The sequence below is a fragment of the Camponotus floridanus genome, unplaced genomic scaffold (genome assembly GCF_003227725.1).
Source record: "Camponotus floridanus strain SB8 unplaced genomic scaffold, Cflo_v7.5 scaffold138, whole genome shotgun sequence".
Taxonomy (NCBI): domain Eukaryota; kingdom Metazoa; phylum Arthropoda; class Insecta; order Hymenoptera; family Formicidae; genus Camponotus; species Camponotus floridanus.
The window spans coordinates 153,166-167,132 of NW_020229257.1; the positions used below are offsets into that span (position 1 = coordinate 153,166).

A 13,967-nucleotide genomic window follows, 5' to 3' on the forward strand; every position below is an offset into this window, starting at 1 on the left:
AATTTAATTACCTATATAAAAGTATATTATAAAGTCATTGCGTCATATGTAATAGTACAGAGCTTTATTGACCATTTATGAAATTACTTGTTTTTATGCATTTATACTTTTTTTTAATTTTGAGTTAGCAAAATGTTTTAATTATGTTATCTTACTTTCATTTTTGAAATGACAAAGTCTGCCTCCGTTTGATCGAAATTAAAAATATCAATTTGTCGGTACGTTACTTATTCTCGACTTTACCGATTTACATTTCTGTTTCGCTTTGATATTAGTGATGGCATCTTTCGTCAAATCTACGAAATTCGATTAATGCACTGCTTTACCCAGTTTCATTCATCGTTTGTAAAAAAATAAAACTATTTTTTTTGTTTGATTTTATAAAAAATGAATATTTTAAAAGGAATTTTTTAATATAAGTTTATCAAAAATTTAAATATAGAAAGTTAAGTTTTATGATAACGAGATTTCATTCTAAAAAAATAATTCAAATAAAATATCAGAAGATTGGAAATAACAAAACATAGTAACAATTAATTTATATTCATATTATTTGGTTTACAGAAGTTATTTAACAAACAAAGATTGAATCTAAAAATCAGTCTGCATATATATAGACATTCTTTTTTACAAACATATAAATAGTCAGTTACAAAAATAAATGGAATTTTTTTATTCGGTTCTTGTCGCTTCGCAAATTATTACAAGTTACATTTTGCAAAAAATATACGTTCATATATAAATTAATTACTGTTAATGATATATCGTCGCAAAATTTTGTAATTTATCGTGTAATATTGTTTGTAAACTTATAAATGTATTGTATATTATTATTATTAACTACATTAAAACTAGTACATTATTATTAGCTTCATTATTAGTACATTTCGTGATCGGTATCACCAACAACTATGACGAAATGTGATGTGTGAAATAGTTAAAAATATTTCTTGTTGCTGGTGAAACCGAAATTTGCTGAACACATTTTCATCTCTCCACAAATACAGCGTTTTTAGCCAGAAATATAATATTATGTACCACTCGATTTAAACAGATTGAAATAAGTTAGCGGGAAAAAAAATGAAATTATTGAATATTTTTGTCATATTATTTGACAAACAAAAAATTATTAGAATATCGTTTTACATTGAAATTATTTTTGTAAAATAAAAATAACATCATAGAACATACATGCATCTAAGTAATAACCATATTGGAAGACGCTTAATTATCGATATAATGAACATATTTAAATAAATAAATATGCAAAATATTTTGTTTTGAAAATTAGAATCTAAACAAATTTATATTTTTTTATATGGAACATACAAATAGTTTCAAAAAACGTTCATTGATTGTATTTACCATTGAAAATATTAAATGTTACACAGCATGCATTAATCAGAATTTGTGGAGTATATGTTGTTAAGATATTATTAATTACAGGTTCGTCTGTGTTAAAAATGTTATTGGCCCCATGACTTCGTTATAACAACAATAGCACAAAATTTCAACTACTAAGTGCTATGTGTAAATATATAGAGATAACTCTAAACAATTTGAACAATTCTTATAAATTCATAATTCATAAACATAAACGGTTTATATTTGATAATTTATTCGTTTGGCAATATCATTGCGCCATTTTGATTTTCGCAATTAGGCATTATGACTCAATCTAAAGGAAGACGAATTAGAACACTGCTAATAATAGCAGAAATACTTTCGGCAAGTGGCAGAGAGTATAAAATGTATTTAAAAATTATATAAAATTATTAATCCTTCAATGTGTTTACACATTGAAAATAAATGTGCTTTTTTTAATATTATATGTACCAACAATGTTATTGATATATATTCATTGAATCATGTGTGTGACAACAATTAAACAAATAACGAATTTTGACAAATCTCATATGAGAATATTTTAAAATGTATTATTTAAAGTGAGAAATTAAAAGAAGAATTATATACCTTACATTTCAGTATGAAATGTATCTTATGTTTCAGTATGAATCTCATATATTTATATATCTTACATATATTATAAAATATTGGTCATATATTGTACAAACTTTCATTACAAGATAATTTTTTTGCTTCATTTTTCATAATTATATCCCACTACTATATTCGAAATTATTAAATGTATCAAATATACCAAATAATTGAGATTCAACTGATTTTGATTCTGCAAAGATCCTAAAATGTTTAATATGTACAATTGTTTTTTAATCAATCTAATCATTGACATACTAATTAAAATATATAATTTTAAACGATGTTGCATTATAAATAATAATAGTAAATCGAGTTGACTGTTTCAACCTCAGTAGTTTTGTAAACAATTTTGTAGACAATTCTTATTAAAAATTATTAAAAAAATAGTTTATATATCTGCATCATTGAGATAATGTTTTCATTTGTGCAAAAATTGAAAAAAATTACTATTGAATTCTATAAATTATTAATTATTCTATAAATTATTAATTATTAAAAAATAATAAAATTAAAACAAAATATATATCTTATAAGACTTACATGTGTGATTCGATCATTTCCTACTTAAATTTTTTCACATGTATTAGTCAATGTATTGTTTTAATATAATTTATATGTCGCATGATTCTAATTAATCATGTGTAAAAAGTATAAAAAATTTTTGAGAAAGTACATTATTAAGAATCATATCTCTCTGCCATTTCGAATTTACCATACTTTCTAACTGGAATTAGAACTCACCGATCCAATTAGTATCATAGAAATCATTTGTCAAGATAAATAGTTTTTTTTATTACAGCATGCAACATTTCTTCTTATTCTTCTTGTAATTTGGTTTCAGTGGCGGCCGCTCTGATAATTGAAACTTTCTGACGATTCGCACCAATTCATGGAAAGCTTGATCAACATTCATTCGTAACTTAGCACTGCATTCAATATATGGAATTTTCAACTGACGCGCTATACTTTGTGCCTCTTCAATTGATACCTGAAAAAATTCAAATAGATTGAGATACTTCAAGTAGGTATATACTTTTTTCTCTTATAACTTTAATAATAATGTAACAACTTTAATAATAATATCTGATAGATTTTTAAAGTACTAGAGAATTTTCGAGAAATGCCATTCTGGTTTCAGATTCAAAAGAATAAGAAACTATTTTCTTTGTAAATAAACTTTCATTTTCTAAAAATATCATTCCTAAAATCGAATACAATAATAACCGACATTTAACGACGCAGAATTATTCTTTTTTCAAAAGAACATTTCAAACAAAATATGAAAGCTTTAAAAATCTAAGCTTTGTTGAGAGAATAATGGAAGTTGGAAAGAATATTGTAAATATTGTATATTGTAAAAATGCTATTCAAAGAAAAAGGTTTAGAAGCTTCTAAGATTAAGGATTTATAATTGCAAATTTTTATGATGCGAAAAATGAGCTAGAGTTTTGTATATATTTTACAATCACGATTTTTTTTCTAACAGAAAAAATGAGAAAATTTATACACTACTATTCATAACAATACTCACGCTTCTTTGATGATCCAAATCTGCCTTGTTCCCGACCATTAGCATAGGAAACTCGTCTCGATCTTTCACCCGAAGTATTTGCCTATGAAATTTTAATATTTCGTCGAAAGACGAGTGATCGGTGACCGCGAATACGAGAAGGAATCCTTCGCCGCTTCTCATGTATTGTTCGCGCATTGCGCTAAATTCTTCTTGCCCAGCAGTGTCCAATACTAAAATAAATATAAAGAATGTGTTTGCTTATATGTAAAAGATATTCCACGGATTTATGATTATTGATGATTCAGAATTTTCCGATTTTTTCTTAACAAATATCAATAATTTGGCGAAAAGCGTTTCTCGTAAATTCTTATTTCTTACTTACTATCGAGCTTAGCTGGCACATCGTCAATAACGCACTGCTTTGTATAAGAATCTTCGATTGTTGGATCATAATCGGTCACAAAAAAACTCTAAAAGAAAAAAATAGAAATCTTTACAATAAAATATCATACATGAAATATAATTTTTGTGATAAAATAAAATGTATTCCGACAAATAATTTAATCTAAAACAAGCTATTAATTTTATATAAAAAATATTAAATATAAAATTAATATTATGCCATAAAATAATATGTTAGTCATGGATCAACTGTAATGAAATAATGCATGTAACAATTCCATTATTCTCGATTCAAATTTCAAACTGGACAGCATCTACGTGTTTGCTTTAATGCAGCGTTTCTTAATCAAATGGAACGTCTATCAAAGTTATAAATAGAATTCTGTCAGAATTCTTTTTTGGTCGCGAATTACAGATTGTCGAGGGCGAAATGTCATCGAGTACCGAGTTGTCGAGGATACCGATTGATGGCAAATTGGCGCTTGGCGCCGATCCATTACCCGTCAAGCACGACGACGATGACGTCGACGCGTCGCGCTTCTCGCGCACTTCGTCAGGATTGACGTTCCACGGCGCTGCCGCGTATGACCATATATGACGATTGCGTTCACACGCTATGACATAATACTTTATAATCCATCAGCCAGCCTACTATCGTAACACGTCGCACGCTACACGATAAAAAACGATAAACCTCGCTCGAGACTTTTACAATTATGTCATTCGCGCTTATCTGTTCCAGGAATCGAAATTTGAAAAAAATATCAAACTGGCCGATGAGCGAGTCGAAGAAAACTCGGAAGACTCGGAGGAACAAAATTGCGTCTCGATAAGAAAGAAATTAAGGAATACGAGGAAGAAACTTACGAGAGAAAAAAAACAAACTCCGTTTCTCGTAATCGACGTATCTGTGACACTCGATTGTCGCACGACGTATACAATAAGATACTCCCAGTTAGCAGTGAGAAACAAGCACGACATCGGACGCTGTACTTACTTGAATGAATTGTATCGTGATCGCCGATTTCCCGACACCACCACCACCGACGACGACGAGCTTGTAAGTTTGCGCGTAGCTCTGTCTGTCAGGGGCTTTCGACATCTTCCCTCTCGCCTCGGATTTATCAGAGCCTCTGTATGCGTGAGCCTCTCGCGCTGGCGCCGCACGCGCGATTAAATGCTCATCTCGCGCGAAAGCGTGTTGTGACTGACGGCGCGCCGATAATGGGGAGTAGCGTAGCCGCCGTCGTCGTCTTCGTCTTCAAAACGAGAACGTATACGTACGCGCGCGCGTGTGTATGTGTGTGCGTACGTATATGTGATACCCACGTCGCGTGGGCTGTCACGGACGTTTTTCCGCGGAGTCGCTAAAAGCCAAGGCTGAGATTCCCCCCTTCCCTCGGCGAGCCTCGAGCAGCCTCGAGAGACTCGAGAGTACGAGATCTCGCGGCCGAGACTCGCGAACTTTTTATGGACGGGTTTCAACGAGGCGCGAGCGGAGGCAGTTCGGAAGACATCCGTGCGAGGCGCTAAGATTTGAAAGGGGTAGGAGGGAAGAGTCTCGAGTCCTTCTTCTCTCTTTCTCCCTCGAGAAGAAATTACAAAAGATCAAAGCGACCGACAGAATTATTGAAAGTAGCGCGTGCTTTGTAACATATGTATCATCGAAACGACCCCGAATTGTTCCGCGCGACCTCGATTGATATAAATTCTTGGCGACAGTCTTGGTGACATTACGCGACGAAAGGAACAATTATCCCGATGAATATAAAACGCGCGACTGATCATATACTTGATTATGGATTTTTATTCTTGTGTCGCTTAATTTTTATTTTCTCTTGATAGAAATTTGCTTGATGAAAATTCTATTTCTTTATATTAAAATGTTCCTTTTTTCTTTTATTCTTTTAAAGCTTGAAATAAAGATAAAAGTCGAACGAACCACAAACAAATTGTAGTAAACAGCTGGCGTACATCAAATGCATTAAACAACATTGCGATTAACATGCGAGATAATCGCCGTGCAATAAACTTAATTTACATAAGCACAGTTTAAACATTGTATAAATAAATTATAGAGACATTTGCGTTTAAAATATCAATTTGTCTCGTCATGTTTATCTTGTCAGTGTCTTGTCTTGTCATGTTTAGAGACATTTAATTAATTTACATGCACATTCGAAATTTACATGAACATTCGAAAATTTACAAAAAAAAGACAAATTTTCATCAGTTGATATTTTATTAAGAAAACCTTAAAATATTTTTGAGATAAAGTCTAAACGAAGAATAATATTTCTCTCATTTATATTTGCACCTTGATTTCTGAAAAGCCGTGCATTTTTATTAACTTGATAACTGTTAGTACCTCCAATATTTTGTCGAGAGAAAGCGACTCCAAATTTTTTCAATAATAAAATTGCCATGTATATTCATATTTTTTTTCTTCAATTTTGGGATATTCTGAAGAGAGATGCGAGTATGTATTTACATACAACACGCGCGCGGTATGAGTAAAGTATTAGTCACGCAAAGCAATTTCGAAAACGGGACGTTTCCGCAATTGCATTATTTTCTTTTTCTTTAATCGCGAAGCAATGATAGAGTACAATGCATCAATAAAAATCTGAATGTCAACATTACAATTGTTTAACGTTTCGAGGCATAATTTATTAATTTAGTCATAAACGCTAGAACTCTTTTGCGAATTTAAAGAATGTAAAAATGATTGGAATAAATAATTAGAAAATAATTCCTTAAAAAATGATACAAAAGCGCATAGAGACAAATCTTATAACTTTTTACAATTTTATCGCACACGCATAGGATACAATAACATTAAAATCTCTTTAAATTTTCAGGGAAACGACAAAAAAGATTACATCGCGGAACAATGAACGTGATATTCTGATGAATGAGAGTATTTAATTGATTTATTTCGCATAAAATATACAAGAGACGTCGAAAAAGTTTCTGAAGAAACTGAATGGATTATCATGAAATAAAGTTAAAAGAAATTTGTAGCTTTCTCTCTCCTCTCTCTCTCTCTCTTGCCACTTTCAAAGCCCTTCAAATATAGGTTTGAACGATGGATAACTTATATAATATTGATATGATTACATCTGTTATTTGAAACATTTCAAATTCTTGTTTCTGTCAGAGTTTTCATTTATTATACTCTTTAAAAAAAAGAGATTAATAATTTTAAATTTCTTCCTAACGATTATAATTTCAATTCCAGGATAAAAAGAAATTTGAGTTTTGAAGGATGACGAGGATGAGAGGATTGGCTGAATTAAACAACTTATTGTTTTTGCCCAAAGCAAGTAATCTTAACAAATGTATTGAACGCAACTCTACAAAACAACGTTCTCAATTACTGGACTAGATGTCTTATCATAACATTGAGCTCGATAGGAATCACTTCGAGGGAGACAAGCCAGACACATATCTTTTTCGACATTTCTTTATAATTCTTCTTTATTTTGTTTAATTCACTCAGCTCTCTGCAACGTTTTGGACACATCTTGTATATCATTAAACTTGAATTTTGTCCGATATTGCACTTACAAAGAAATTACATATCGCATCGTAATTGTCACGCGATTGTCTATAATGTGATTTTCAACACATTTATCGTAAATTGCGCACGAAATGATAAGAAAAAATTTTGAGTAGAAAATCTCTATGACACGATTAGACAAATATATCTTTCTTTTTTGCTCAATTAAGGCACCGTTGTACCTAACTTAGCTCGAAGAAGTCGAGTTGCTCTCTACATTCGCGCGAAGAGTCCATGCACAGTCTTGTAAAATACTTCAAAAATAATTTAAAACTGACAGTAATCTGATTTATGCATTATGTGTTATATGTGTTACTTGCATGTCTTCCCACTTTTCAAAAGTAATGCTTGCATTCATTTTTTTATCTCCCATTTCTCTTCCTCGAATTTAAGATTAATTGTTTGAAATATAAATTTTATACAGCATGCAATGAAAAAAAAAGATTATAAATCAATTTTTTCGCGTGTAGGGCACAAAACGCACGTCATTTAACGCTTTCTGTTCTTCCTCAAAATTATCACAAAATACGTGAAAAGCGAGCCATTGCCATATTATTATACTATTGGTACTCAAAGATGAAAAGTCGAGCAATGTCGACATTTCTATTTTATTATTGTGTAAAAATATTATTATTATTATCATATAATAATAATAATAATAATAATAATAAGCAGCACTGTCGTTTCGCGATATCAACTATTTCATATCTACATAATTTATATCTCACATATCCAACAATTCATCCCATGCAGTGCAATTATAAAATCAATTGCACAAGTGTTTTTGCTCTGATATTTATAATTCAGCACTGATTTTGTTTTTTTCATATAGTGATCTCTGAATTTCTCGATTGTTAGGATAATGATATCAATAATGAAGATAATGAAAATGATAGTGATAATAAAAATTATGAAACTAAGAGAGGAGGAATAGAAGCAGAAATAGTAATAATAATTGACAATATAGTATTAATAACAATAATAATATTAAAAATGATAAAAATAATATTAATATTATATTAATTATAATATTAATATTAATATATTAATATATAATAATAATGACGTTTTGATGTTGATAACGATGATGACGATACGAAGAATGGCCACTCGCCGCGCGCGGTTGCACATGTTCGATCAGCGAGATAATAACTATATAACAACGGGGGAATGATAATGACAGGGGAAGAATGGCGGTATAGACGCTTCGGCGTAAATAGAAATAAACAGCACAATCTCAAAAACCGCAATTATAGAAATTGTTAATTTTAATAAATCAACCGACCGATTGATTTTTGACCGATCGGTCGTTTTTAATCATCTGTAAATTCTCTTCACAATTCTTTCTTTTTTTTTCAGGGGAAGAATAATAATAGAGAATACGATGATAAAATCACTAATCGATAATAACATAAGGCATTATGTTGAGGATCTCGCCCTGGTAACTGGACCTTGCCAGCATCTGATGCCACTCCCGAAATTCCGCACTATCAGTCTGGTTGTTATGCACACTTTTTACGCTATCCACGTTCGATAGTCCAGACGACACTTTATTTTCTTCGTCTCTGGCGTTCGAGTGCTCGTCACCATCGGAACGACAAGCGGTCATTGATGAGAGCTGAAAGTTGCCATTAAGTCCTTCGATACTTTGCGTATGTAACCTTTCAAGATCTTCGGCGGTAGCATTCCGTGGTGGTGGTGAACATTCGATATAGTTCTGTTCTTCATCTTCACCCCAGTCTATCGAACTGGGATCTAAGGGCGGTAACTTGGCCAGTATCTCTTCGACCGTGAGATCTCGATGCGACGGTGACCGACACGTCGATGACTGATCGATGCCTGTAGATTTATCGTCTTCGCGCAATCGGTCTTGGCATGCCTCGGGCCAGTTTTCTGCGAATCGTGTCGTCTGTGTTTTACCAGTGGATGACGTTTCCGAGGAGGCAAGACTCCTGTGAAGATTTTGGCTCGAACAATATTTAGACACTTGATCGTTGCTGCTGCTTCGCAGAACGTCCTCCGTATTAGGTGGTTCCACGACGCTTTGACTAGGTAGGGCATTCGTATTACCGGGGCTACAGTTGCTTCGACCCGCTTGCAGCTGAGCCACTATCTCCTGCGTGGTCTTCAATTTTGGAGTCCTTGAGATACTGGCCAGCTTCTTTTTCACGCTGTCCTCAAGGAACGGTTGTCGCTTCGCCGACTTGCTGCCCTTTTTTCGGCCGCGTTTCTTCGGACCTGGATTATCGTCCGTTACCTCAAGAGAATCGGTCTCCGTAAAAGAGGAGGAGATTCGTTCCTTCAGCGTGGGGCTAGGCACTTGCGAATTTAAATTACCACTTATATTCTCGCCATTGAGCCGTTGATTTTTGGCAGGGACTTGCTCTACCATCGGCTCAATTCCGTGTGGCGATTGATAGCATTGATGTTGCTCCTTACCGCTTTCCTCTTTCCGTAACCGTTTATTAGAACTGTGTGTACGCGGTACTGCTTCTATTGTGTGATTCTGGCTCGAGGAACTGAGCACTGGCGAGGCATTCCTCGAGCAGGAACTTATCCTGTGATTGCTGGTCGGTGTAATTGACTGTTTGCTATTTGTTGATGCGTTGGGAGATCGCGAATGATCGCTGTGCATGGATAGCGCCGGACTGAGTACCTATAATTATAAATTCGTCCTTTACTACAATCAATACTTTTTCACTTGGATATAAAGAGTATATATTTTATATTTATGGCAAATCAACTTAGTCAATTGTAAATACCATATATGTATATTATTTTGTTAAAAACTTAAAATAATTTATTAATATCTTACAAAATCTTTACGTGGGATTAGCAAAATTAAATATTGAAATTAAAGTACTTTTTCATAAATATAAATTATACAAAATTCTCATGAATGTTACATATGATGTGTGTGTATATATACAGAGTGTAACAAAAAGATCAGGACACCGGATCTCGAAAAATATAAGTTGTACAAAAAAATGTTTCAGATAAAAGTTGTAAATGATCTATTTACTGATCTTATCAGTTTGAACTGATAAAATTTTATCTTATCTGAAAAATAAGATCTTATCTTATCTGATCTTATCTTATCAGTTTGAACTGATAAGATCAGTAAATATATCATTTCAAGCCTTACAACTTTTATATGAAACATTTTTTTTTTGTAAAACTCATACTTTTCGAGATAATCTAGTGTCCCAATCTTTTTTGTTACACCCTGTATATGTATTTATACAAAATTAATATCATTTCATAGTAAACAAATAATACAATTCTACATTAACTAATAAATTATTAATTTTATACAATGACATATGTCAATAATTGTAAATATTTACAAGCATATTGATATTGAAAGTCTATGTATATACATATACATATATGATATATTAAATGATCTATTATCCAAGATAACATTTAAAACCAAAAAGTAAAAAATTATATAAGTATAGTTTTATTGTAAAAAAAGAAAAAAACTCACTCTGAGAGGAGTGGCATCTTTTAATAAAGGACTGTGAGGCTTAAGTAATCCTCGTAACGCAGGACTCTGTGGTTTGAAGTTCCTCAAGGCTACTTCCTTTGCGCCATTGAGAGCTGGCGGTGCAGTATCAGCCAGGGTGGGCTGTGGTGTAGAATGCACCGATGGTAAAACCATGTCTCGCCAGTGTCGTACCAAATCCTTTGCACGCTTGGCCAAGGTTTCATTACTTGTCTTTCGACGAAGCTCATTGATGTGTTTTCCAAGCCTTGTAATCTATCAAAAGTTGTTCCTTTAGTTTAATTATTGTTATATCATCATTATAGTATTATTGCTCTTCCAATATTACTATTTAGCAGAAATTTGCTACTAAGGGTAAGATTAAATTAAATAAACTTGATAGTTGAAAGATATGTATAATAATTATTATTATAAAAAAATAAATAATTTGTTTAATCACTTAAATATTTCATCTATTTCATTATAAAAATATTTTTTATAGTAATTTATAATTCATTATTGCAAAAGTGGACAATATTTTTATCGATATATTACAGTTAATTATATAATTATATTTAATATGCAAATTTTTTTAAAGATTTTATTTATTATAATTATATCAATAAATTTGCAAAAAAATTGGACAAATATGTTTATGTATTAACGTTTGGAATTTAATTGTCCTAAATATTATGCATTATAAAAAATATCTAGCATTTAATATGTATTAGCAGTATCACTTTATATTGGATTAAAATAATACCATAATAATAATATTATATTGGATTAAAATAATAACATAATAAAACTTTCTATTTTTTACAAATATTTTTGTTACATCATATTTATATACTTGTACTCATATTTTCATATATATTAATGGTATAAAACTATATAAATTAGAATAATGAATATATAAAATGAAATGAAAAAAATGTTTTTATATAGTTGATAATTATATACTGCACAATACATTATGAGAAAGTACATACAACTAATTAAATTATTACCTCCAACACTTCTTTAGTGATTGTCGTCTTTTCCAATGCCGTAATGACATCCACAACAGTTCGCATATCGACGACCTGGAATGGAGATGTGTAATTAATATTTTTGACATACGTTTATTTCAATGACAAATGTATGAAAATTAAAGATTAAATTTCGGTGTAGAAGGGATGCATATTTTAGAAAATTTTAACAAAAAGTTTACATGATACGTATATATTACATGTGTGTATATATGTGTATGTGTGTGTGTGTATAGTGTGTATAGTATGTATATACATATATGTATATATGTGTATATACACATGTTTTTTGTCTCTTGCAAAATAACATACATAGATTTTTGCAGAATTGTAGATGTTTGTCAAGAAATTCAATCGACGATTTAATCAAAATTTCCGATCGCACGAAGATTGCGTCACGGTTTATCAAATGGCAAATCTGCGCTGGGCAACGATGTTTTACGACAGAAATAAAGTTTCTTGCAGCGAACGTTTCGAGGATTATCAGAACGAACTTTCAAAGTGCACGGACCAGCGCGAGAACGTTCTGTACACGTGTACGTCTCGAAAACGTAAAACGCGGACGAAACTTGGACAGTCCCGTGAGCAGCATGGCTGTCTCCGTCGAGGAATGGAAAGCAAGGGAGGAAAATTTCTGACGGAGACCACGTCTCGATCGTCGTCGATGGAAGCGACAAATCGCTCCTCGCCAAGAATGTCATATGTATTTCAGGAAATCGAGACGATCGAAAAACGGATACGCGAAAGTCAATCTCGAATCAACGGCCAACGCGATGGACAGACTTTACGCGATTCGTACAATTTCCGCGACCTAAAACGAGGAAAAAGAAAACGTACAACGCACCATCGAGAATACGTTTACGAGGAACGTTCGCGAGGGAGGGTTCACCGAGGCGATCGCATCGCCTGGACATTGAGGTTATGTACCCAGGTAATTGAGAACGCGCGGGTCTCACATACGTTACATACGTTCTCTAGTGTCCTTTTCCTCACCCTCTCGCTCTCTCGCTTTCTCCACCTGCACGTACACTCGGCGGCGCGCGAGCAAGTGTGCGAGCGAACGGGGGAGCGAGCGGAGAAAGAGACGGGGGGAGGGAGGGTGTCATACGTAACGGGCGGATTATCGTCGTATCCGTCATATATAACGCGCGCGGCAGCGCAACGACAGGGACGCAACGAGGACGAAGACGACGGTGACGGCGACGAGGACGGCCGCAGCTGTGGCTGTGGCCGCGGCCGCGGCGGCGGCGGCGGCACTCATACACGCGCGGCCGTCGCGGCCGCCACGCTACCACACGCACACATGGGCACGTAGCGGGCACTCGCGCACGTCACTGGTACAGGCAGCAGCAAGACCGCGCACGGGGGATCGAGAGTGGCCCGATAGCCGTTTGCGCGTACGGACACGGAGACGGCGCGGTGCATCTCGCCGCGACACACCACACTCCGCCTTACTTACATTGTATTCCTTGTCAAGTGATTTCAACAATTTTTCGGTGAGCTCGCTGCAATATCTCTGCATCGGGGTATCGCGCATGGGGGCCCACGACGGGGGTATATTATATTAATGTTAAACGGAGGATTAGAGTCCAGGCTCCACGCGAGTATTCAACGGAGTGTCGCGAATGCGCGAGAGACACGAGGGAACTCGCAAATGGCGACTACCGAACTGTGCGCTCCACCGTCGTTCGCATGCCCTCCCTGCCTCCCGAGTGCCTCCTAGTCGCGGCCCATGCATCGTCCCTACCCCCACCCCGTCGCGACGGCCGAAGCGCCATCTGGGAACGCTCGTGGCCGGCCGAGGACGGCCGAGCGCGGCCGAGACGGACCCCCTCTCGCTCCCCGCGCCCACGTTTCTTCGCGCCCCTCGCCCCGCTCTCGTTAGCCGAACTTTGCAACCGAAACGCGCTCCCCTCCCACCTCGCCCATTAGCGCTCTCGGCTGTGTTCGCGTCGGTTCGCGCTCGACGTG

At 34.5% G+C, this 13,967-nt stretch overlaps 2 protein-coding genes and 1 long non-coding RNA gene across 9 annotated transcripts; 1 reads left to right on the plus strand and 2 right to left on the minus strand.

The window, feature by feature from the left end:
• Nucleotides 1-2,554: 2,554 nt before the first annotated feature.
• Nucleotides 2,555-5,361, minus strand: LOC105248088 (ras-like protein 2). 2 transcript variants are annotated; one of them, XM_020026512.2, is made up of 4 exons: nt 4,330-4,422; nt 3,897-3,984; nt 3,533-3,744; nt 2,555-2,989 (listed from the first exon to the last, which is right to left on the minus strand). In XM_020026512.2, exons 1-4 carry the CDS (start codon nt 4,411-4,413, stop codon nt 2,795-2,797), a joined length of 579 nt encoding a protein of 192 aa, XP_019882071.1. In that variant the 5' UTR covers nt 4,414-4,422; the 3' UTR covers nt 2,555-2,794. The 2 variants fall into 2 exon arrangements, with proteins under 2 accessions (XP_019882071.1, XP_011250977.1); XM_011252675.3 differs by lacking the exon at nt 4,330-4,422 and adding an exon at nt 4,914-5,361 and having other exon boundaries at nt 2,561-2,989.
• LOC105248087 lies at nt 2,910-7,706 on the plus strand. 2 transcript variants are annotated; one of them, XR_003122443.1, is made up of 4 exons: nt 2,910-3,026; nt 4,332-4,976; nt 6,778-6,995; nt 7,158-7,706. It is a non-coding gene; the product is annotated as an uncharacterized LOC105248087 (long non-coding RNA). The 2 variants fall into 2 exon arrangements; XR_002192406.2 differs by having other exon boundaries at nt 2,945-3,022.
• Nucleotides 7,707-8,553: 847 nt separating this feature from the next.
• LOC105248089 (mediator of RNA polymerase II transcription subunit 26) lies at nt 8,554-13,888 on the minus strand. Of its 5 annotated transcripts, none has more exons than XM_011252677.3 (4): nt 13,456-13,888; nt 11,976-12,050; nt 10,969-11,241; nt 8,554-10,134 (listed from the first exon to the last, which is right to left on the minus strand). In XM_011252677.3, exons 1-4 carry the CDS (start codon nt 13,531-13,533, stop codon nt 8,875-8,877), a joined length of 1,686 nt encoding a protein of 561 aa, XP_011250979.1. In that variant the 5' UTR covers nt 13,534-13,888; the 3' UTR covers nt 8,554-8,874. The 5 variants fall into 5 exon arrangements, with proteins under 5 accessions (XP_011250979.1, XP_025262045.1, XP_025262043.1 ...); XM_025406260.1 differs by lacking the exon at nt 13,456-13,888 and adding an exon at nt 12,990-13,300; XM_025406258.1 differs by lacking the exon at nt 13,456-13,888 and adding an exon at nt 12,966-13,300.
• Nucleotides 13,889-13,967: the final 79 nt, after the last annotated feature.